This window comes from Arvicanthis niloticus, unplaced genomic scaffold (genome assembly GCF_011762505.2).
Source record: "Arvicanthis niloticus isolate mArvNil1 unplaced genomic scaffold, mArvNil1.pat.X pat_scaffold_1576_arrow_ctg1, whole genome shotgun sequence".
Classification (NCBI taxonomy): Eukaryota; Metazoa; Chordata; class Mammalia; order Rodentia; family Muridae; genus Arvicanthis; species Arvicanthis niloticus.
Genome location: NW_023045515.1, coordinates 1 through 8,852, shown reverse-complemented (window position 1 = coordinate 8,852; position 8,852 = coordinate 1). Strand labels below are relative to the sequence as shown.

At 42.2% G+C, this 8,852-nt stretch overlaps 1 protein-coding gene across 1 annotated transcript; it reads right to left on the bottom strand.

Moving 5' to 3' along the window:
* Positions 1-302: 302 nt before the first annotated feature.
* On the bottom strand, positions 303-5,855 carry LOC117701638 (olfactory receptor 52L1-like). The gene is given in 4 exon segments (XM_034493201.2): positions 303-793; positions 796-1,069; positions 1,071-1,374; positions 5,752-5,855. Coding segments are annotated over 3 exon segments (993 nt in total). The 5' UTR covers positions 1,299-1,374; positions 5,752-5,855.
* Positions 5,856-8,852: the final 2,997 nt, after the last annotated feature.

Sequence of the window (8,852 nt, the reverse complement as noted above, 5' to 3'; positions counted from 1 at the left end):
AGTCTCATTCCACACAGTGTTATGTGATCAGTTATTGGATTAAGGTAAAAAAAAAAAAAATCCTATCCCCTGACAGCAGTGGAGAGTTGTTGGACTTGAAAAGAATAAGATGAAGGAGAAATAACCATAAACACAGATACCCAGATATATCTCAGTAGTATGCTGAGCCATATAACTATGGGTATTCTCTGCACAGACAAATAGGAGTAGAAATTCTCACTGTGAAATCACTTCTGCTCCTACACTCTATACCAGCCATGAGCTCTTAGTGGAGTCTTCTGTAGCCAGTGATTAGGATGTGCTCAAGTTGATGTTTTTCCGTATAACACCCTGAGTACTCGCTGGCGGATCTGCCGAGTCTTCACTCCATAAACAAGAGGATTGAGGGCAGGTGGCACAAGGAGATAGAGAGTGGCCAGCAGAACATGGACATGATGGGGAACATGGTGGCCAAAGCGGTGAGTGAGAAAGGAGAACATTCCAGGAACATAGAAGATGAGAATAACACAAACATGAGACCCACATGTGCTGAAGGCCTTAAGTCTGGCTTCACCCCCTGGCACCTTCAGCACTGCCTGGAGGATGAGGGCATAGGAAATGCCAATGGCCAGAACATCTACCCCAACCACCAGAAGTGCCACCAACAGCCCATAAGCTCGATTCACTGTGGTTTCAGAACAGGCAAGTTTTACCACAGCCATATGTTCACAATAGGCATGGCTTATAACAGTGGCTCTGCAGAAGACAACATTCTGCAATAGGATGGGGAATGGAATGAGGAGGACCAATCCCGCACCAGCACCACCATCCCAATGTGTCCTATAATCCCTGGATGCAGGATGGTGGAATGCCGCAGAGGGTGGCAGATGGCGACATAGCGATCCAGAGCCATGTCCACAAGTATGCCTGACTCCATAGAAGAGAAGGCATGAATGAAAAACATCTGAGTCAGGCAGACAATGTACCCAATCTCATGGGCATGAGCCAGGAGAACTGTGAGGGTTTTGGGCGCAGTGGAGGAGGCCAGGACCAGGTCAATAGCAGCAAGCATGGCCAAGAAGAAGTACATTAGGCTGGTGCAAGGATGAGTCAGTCCAGATAATAAAGATAATAGTCACATTGCCCACTAGAGCAAAGAGGTAAAGGAGACCCAGGGGCAATGCTATCCAGTGCTGAATTTCCTCCAAGCCTGGAACACCTACTAGGAAAAAAGGGGGCTGGGGTTGCCTCCAGCTGGAATTGCTAAGAGCCGTGAACAACAGCACAGAGAAAGAAGAGTGCAAAGACACCAGAGTCATGACTTCTCCATTCTTGATACACTAAGCCAGTACAGATACAGCTACCAAGTTCATCAGAAGAACAAGGTGACTTAACCTGCAATACAAGGGAATAAAGTTAAATTTAAGAAAGAAAATCCTTCTGGATACAAATGTTTACAGATGAGTCTTCCACACATCTGAACAAGGCTGAGTTTAGCTGTCATGAGGGATAAGAGTAAACACTGAACACAGCTGTCTTGAGAGCGATGCTATCTCTGCCACTCAAATGGCTCATTTCAAACCTGTCAACTTGAAATCACAATGCTGACTGTGTAAGTCATGCTGAAGGCTAAGTCATCTGTCACCTTGACACTCATCTCCTGCAGCCTCGGGACATAGCACCCAGTAGTTATTCCTGGGTAGTCTACATCCCACATCTTCTCCCCCTCATTACACGTCAGTCAGTTCCAGGGTTTCAGGATCTCCTCTTCCTGTTTCCTATGTGAGTTATCATTCCATGGTTTTAACTAGTTAATATGCATCATTTCATTCCAAGTGAATCTTTAGTGCAAAACTATCTCTGAGAAGCACAACTCCATTCCTGTGTTTGCATCCCTGAGCCCACACACTCAACATTCAAAGCTGGTGGCTTACCCAGCCTTCCCAGACATCCTACATTTGTCTGTTATATCAATATTTGTGTGAATAAACCCTTATCTATGTATCCTAATTGAAAAACTATCTTTACTAGTTTTTACAACTGATGCCTTTTATCTTTTCAACTCTCCCCATTGACTTTTCCTTTAACATCTCACAGCTGTTATTTTTCTCAGCTCCCAGAACTGCCTGTGTTCACAATCCAACTTTCTCTTACCTGGGCTTTTCCAGACATAACAGAAAAATTCAGGTTGGAGAAACCTCTAACTGTAATACTCTGTATCTTTGTTATGAAGTTTTTAAAATTTTACTTTCACCATTAAATCACAAACTCTCCCTAAAATTTACCTCTCATATATATGCACACACACACACATGCACACACACACACACACACACACACACACACACACACACGAGTACCCAAGTTGTCTTACAGCATTGCTTTCCCAGCAGTTGTGTGATCCCAGTTACACATATGTTTTGCTGTCCCCTTTTGTTGCTACTATAATTTTATGACTACACAGACCTATTATTCATGGCTTCCATACTTCTTTTTCTTCCTCTCTTATCTAAATTGGTCTTTTTCATTTGTCAAAATTTGAAGTCTACTGTCCTCTCCTCCTTCAGAAGGATTCACAGTGATTTGCCAACCCTGATAATATTGCCTATATTTTAAGATCTGCCTTTGTTTATCTATAACTTTCTGATATGTCAACATCATAAAATCCCTTTCATTGTCATAGTGTTTTATTTCAAAAGACAAAGTCAGATCTCATTAAACTCAGTAACCACAAACCAGCCCTTCGCAGTGTATAACACCAAACTTAATTGAATTTAAGCTATTTCTACTTTGTATTCTAGTAATAAAACTTTAGCAGGCTACTTAAAATGTCTAAGCCTTGATTTCTCATCTGACAGTAAAATAAAGAAAATCAGCTATATACTTTGCTATAAATATTAATCAAAGTGTACATTCAAAGTCTAGACTGACATTATTTTACAGTATATGGCTTTCATTATTACTAATATAAATTATTAAAGAATAAAGTCCCACATTTTTATTTTATTTTTTATTTCCATCCACAAATGTTTCCTCTAGGTTTCAAATGTTCTGTCCCCTTTTTCCTTGTAAGAATTCATTGCTGTTGCCTCCAAGTATGTTAATAAAAGAAACAAGTAAGTGAAACAGGTGCTCTGTTTAATCTGCTTCATTTGGTTCACCCCTGAATCATTAAAACAGAAATTTAGATGATACATTCTTGACTTAAGATACATGTCTTAAGATAATAATAAACTCTGAAATCGTATTAATCTATGCTGGGACTCAACATACACACATGAAGAGTCAGACGTGACTCAGTTCTGGGTGATCCTACATCTATAGATCATTTTGAATTATTTAGAATAAATCAGTGACAACTATAATACTGCCTCCAAACTCTGCCCATAATTACCACAAAATCCTAAATGCCTGGTCAACAGACATCCCTCAGCCTTTTCTTTTTTCCCCTCTAAGCTTAAAAAAACAATGATAGTTCTGATGAGTGTTCCATGGTAACCTATCCAAGTACAGCAATTCACCCACCAGTATTTAGAATTCTACACAAAGAGAAAGTTTATTCTCTTTCTTCGCTATCCTCTTCCAATGCAAGCCTGCTTCTTCATTTTTCAGCAGAAAAGCAAAATTACCACTGTGCTTTGGGAAGTGGTGTCCATAGCTTTTACAGGAGCAATATCAGGGGGGCTGAGGGGTAATGATGCTGTTCCTTGGCATCAGCTGCCTCTGTGCTCTGTGGCTTGTGTACCCAGAGTAAAAGCCTGGAGCCTTCTGTATTACCAAGTGGTCCTCTGTGAGCCTTACAAAAACCAGAAAAAGCCAAAAAAAACCAGAAAAGCCAAAAACCAGAAAAGCATTTGTCTCCAGGAATCTGAAAAGAGAAATGCATTTAACTCTTTGACCAGGAAGTAGAAGGCAGAATTACTGGGCTGTAATTCCCTCACAACCTTGCAGATCCAGCCCAAGCCATCTCTTTTTTGTCAAGTGATTCTTGAGTTTTGTAGGGCAGTCTGACATGTCTCCTTTTCTTCTCAATTATAATCCTTTCACAGCTGAGTCACTGCACTGATTGCCTTGCACTATAAGACCACTCAATTCCTGAAGAGTGAGGATGATGTCTTACTTAGGGGAGACTTCCCAGAGCATGATGTAGCATACCTGGAATCTAATTCATCCTGCCTATGACTAGGTAAGGAAACACATACTCAACTGTTTAAATTACAAAATAAATAAGTAAGAACAAAAAGGGTCTTAAAGGACCTGAAATTGTAGGGACTTGATGAAGCAGAGGCTGGACTTCAGGACAAGGACATCATAATAAACAGAAGAATGTCTACTGAGGGGTGGCCACTGAACCTTGATGTTCCCTACCTGACATGACACTCTGGGTGCTTCATGGGTGAGGGGGCTTTGTTGAATCTCAGCTGTAAAACACAAGTTAGAGTTCTAGATGTGCACAGAAAAGAAGGGGTTTTGTAATCACTAGAAGACACTTCTTTGGCTACCTGTAGTAGGCAGGAAGGCTCCTCTCTTGGTTGTGACCTGACTCTCCTAATCTCAATAGTGACCTGAATTCCATGAAAGTTCAGGAAAGGGAAAGACAAGAACACAGCCAAAGGTGCAGGACTAGTGGGTCTGTGATAATGCCCTGATATAAGAGGAAGACACAAAGCACACAGAGGCATGGCTCCAATGAACACATCTCAGAGAACCTAATATGGCAAGCAGAACTGTCTTTTTTGTGTCTGGGCTGTCCTCAAGGATGTGCTCTTTAAATTTGGAGCTTTGGATCAACTATGAGGAAGATAGATTCAGCAGCAAGGAAAGTTCTTAGAAATGGAGAGTGTTATCAGATTCAGGAAGCTTCTACAAAACCTTCCTCTAACCCCAAGCCACAGAGCTAACACGCAGCCTTCCAGCCTCCACAGTGACATTCTGCTCTAGCTTTGGAGTGAATACAGGGAGACTGCTCACAAGAACTGCATAGCAGTTTCTGAATGTTAAAGAGAAAATTAAACACATCACTCATGGCCTGTGAAGCTAGTGCTTCTGAAGTTGTCACACTATTAGTAGCATCCTCCTGGGCTAGTGTGCTGCGAGGATGAGAAATTGAGACCATGCAGGAAGGCCTGGGAGAGTCTCCGGCTGACTGGGAGGTTCAATGAGATCACTAGGTGTCTGTGAACTAACAGCTTGTAGCAATGTGTCCTCTGTGATCTCTGTGTCAATGTGCTTAATTCTTCTTGTCGGTGCTCAGGCCAGACCTGTAAAGAATAAACCTTCTGACTCCGGGGAGCATTATATAAAACTTCTAAGAGTGCTGGGCTGGAGAGAAAGCTCAAATAAATGTCTGCAGTGCAGCCACTGTGGGGCAGAGGCAGCAGATGAGCTATCTCGCTGACCAGCCTGAGTCAGTGAGCTCAGGGTCAAAGAGAAACCAGTTCTCAAAAAAAACATGAGGTTGAGAGAGACTGAGAAAAACACCTGCTATCTGGCTTCCTCATACTGGAGCATCCATGCACACACATGCATATATATCCACAAAATCATGTACATATACCACATAACACACACACACACACGCACAGAGAGAGAGAGAGAGAGGGAGAGAGAGAGAGAGAGAGAGAGAGAAACTACCAAGATATGCTAAAGCAGTTGTATTTACAGAGTTGTAGTCCATTAACCAAGCTGAGAAATAATTCTTTCCAAGGGCTTTAAAAAAAAAAAAAATCAGCTCTCAGCAGGCTTCCCCCAACACTGAATTCCAAATCTGACCTCATTTCCACAGCCCAAGTCCTGTGATTCATCTTGTTGCTGGCTGTGAAATTTATGAAAATTCCTTCTTGAGGTCTCCTCAAAGGAGCAACCATGACTGTGGACAGGCTCTAGGAAAGGCTGTTAATACCAGTTGATAAGTCCCTGAGGACCCGCAGCACATCTGCTCAATGCCTAAGTTAGTCTTCAGACTGGAGAGACACATGGGGTGAGTGAACATCCCCGAAGAATGGATGGATGGGCAGGGAGACAAGGCTAGTGATGACACCTTGACATGCAGAGTAAACTGAGGCAGGCAGAGGGGAGAAGTATGGCTTTGGTGATTGGGGCCAAGAGCTATTGGCTTCTGGCATTTTAACTTTTTCTTGCTATTTTGGGGCTAAAAGCTACTGAAGGCTAGCAATTTAACTCTTTCTCTGGGGCCAAAAGCTGATACCTTCTGACAATTTAACTCCTGCTGATTGCATCAGGGGATTGAGGGAAAACAAGCTTAGTTACTTGGGTTCTTTTCTCAGCTTAAAAGCCCCTTGTTGTGGTCAGGCTAATGTGTTTCTCTCTCTCTCTCTCTCTCTCTCTCTCTCTCTCTCTCTCTCTCTCTCTCTCTCTTTCTCTCTCTCTCTCTTTCTCTCTCTCTGTCTCTCTCTCTTTTTCTCTCTCTCCTCTCTCTCCCCTCTGTCTGGCCTAGCCTCCTGCTTCATTGTTTTCACAAGTGCACATGCATACTTAGATACATACACATATACCTACATATATATGTATGTATGTCCATACATATAGACAGACAGACATATGTACATTTAGTGGATAAAGCAGAGGCCCAATGCATGCTCTGTGAGCCACAAACCTCAAATTGCTCATTCTCGAAAATTAGGCTTAGGCCCAAGTGAACGTTTTATCTTTAATGGGTGCTCTGATTACAGATGCTAGAAGTATTAGCTGCTGGAAGCTCATAACTGAGTCACTTTCTTATGGGGCAAAAAAATTCATATGACTGGTGCCATATGAATGTAAGGTAGAGCCCACTTCATTTAAATTTAAAAAATACTAAACAGTTGCCCATCACGTACCCAATGTTAACCTTTTCCCTGACAGCAATGCTTCAGCTCACACTTCCCTCCTCTAGTCAACAACGGTTTCACTCACACATTGTAGGAAGCTACAAAATTCATCAGATAAAGAGTTTTCGCATTGTTTTCAACTTCCGAATCTCCAGCTTTACAGTGACACAAAACTGCTATGCATTCAGTCCAAGCCATAGAATTTTGAATTTTGATGTTTTCCAACCTAATGATGTATGATAGTGTTCTCTTCCAATGCCGCACAGTGTCATTGAGCTCTGCTTTCCATGTAGCTACGTAGTCATAAAGGTAAAAAAAAATGTAATATCTATGGTACACTATGCTGCTAAGCTTGGATATTCAACAGGTGTATGAAGTCTATTTTGACTTAAAACATCTTAATTTTAATGATAGGCTTCTTGGGTGTCATACCACCTGAAGCGTACTATTTAATCTACCAACTCCATGCACTATGCTAAGTATGACACAACAGTCCTTGTGAACTGTGGGTTTATTATTTATTAAGTACATTGTAATGGAAGTATTGATAATGATCTTATATAGCGGGAGATATTAGGAAAATGGCGCATCCGGCTAGCTCCTGGCCTGGCCGCCATGTTCATGCTCTAAACCCATTTACCTCAGGAGTTCTGGCCCTGCTGGAGAGCTTGTCAAGTAGAGAGGTTCCTCTGAGCTGCTCTCTCTAACTTGCCCCTATAGTGACCAGTTGCTGTGCTTCCAGCTCTGGTTCACTTGTCCCCTGGAGCTGCTAGCTCCTTCACAGCCATAACTACCTGTTTGTTGGTGGATCCACCTTCCAGTAACCCAGTAAGTCAAACCCTAAAGCTTAAGATAAACCAATGGATTTATATATCAGCAAATAATACACAAGATGCCCACACAATTAAAATTGTTAGCCCAATTACCTAACTTTTTGATATGAATAACTACTTAAGACTGCTAGAGACACGTATGTCTGCTGCCATCTCCTCTCCTTCTCTCCTCTTTCCTCCTCCTCTCTCTCATTCCTCTCTCCTCCCAACTCTTAGCTCTTCCTCCTCTTCCCTGTCCAATGACAGGGATCTCACTGCAAATACATTGTGGCAGAAATTTCCTGCCACAATCATAAATGTTATATAGATTAAAGTCGAAGTATTTAATAATATATTATGGGAGGCCTTCCTAGTATACTGGACTCAAGAAATACCACATTAAAAGTGAATGTGTGTGGGCCATGAAGAGAATCTGGTATTTTTCTTTCTATTCTTTATTTTGGAGATGATAGCATTATTACAACGTTTCTCCCTTTCCTTTCCTCCCTCCAAATTCCGTTATATAACCCCAACCTCACTGTCCCACCTCCACCTCACACAGTCCATCCCCTGTGACTCCCTATCTTTCTTTTCTGATAGAGTGGAGGTCCTGCTGGGTTTTTCTCCACCTTGGCACATCAAGTCTCTGCAGGGCTAGAAGCATCCTCTCCCACTGAAGACAGACAAGGCAGCCCAGTTAGGTGAGTGTTTCCACAGACATGGAACAGCTTTAGGGATAGCAAATGTCCAGTATTAGGGAATCCATATGAAGAACAAGCATATATTGCTACATATGTGCGGGGGACCTAGGTCTAACCTGTGTATGTACTTTGGTTGGTGGTTCAGTCTCTGAGAGCCCCAAGGGTTCAGGTTAGTTGACTCTGTTGTTCTTCCTGTGATGTTCCTATTCCATTTCAAGCCATCAATCCTTCCCCTATCTCTCTCCATAAGAGTCCCTGAGGTCTGTCCAATGTTGGCTGTGGGTCTCTGCATGTGTTTCTGTCAGCTGCTAGGTGGACCCTCTCAGAAGACAATTTCCTGTCTTCTAGGTTTCTGTCTGCAAGCATATCAAGAGTATCATTAATAGTGTCAGAGATTGGTGCTTGCCCTGGATGGGTCTCAAGTTGGCTGGTTATTGCTTGGCCAGTCCCTTGGTCTCTGTTCTGTGTCATTGCATTTCTTATAGACAGAATAAGTTTTGAGTCAAAAGTTTTATGAGTGGGTTGGTGTT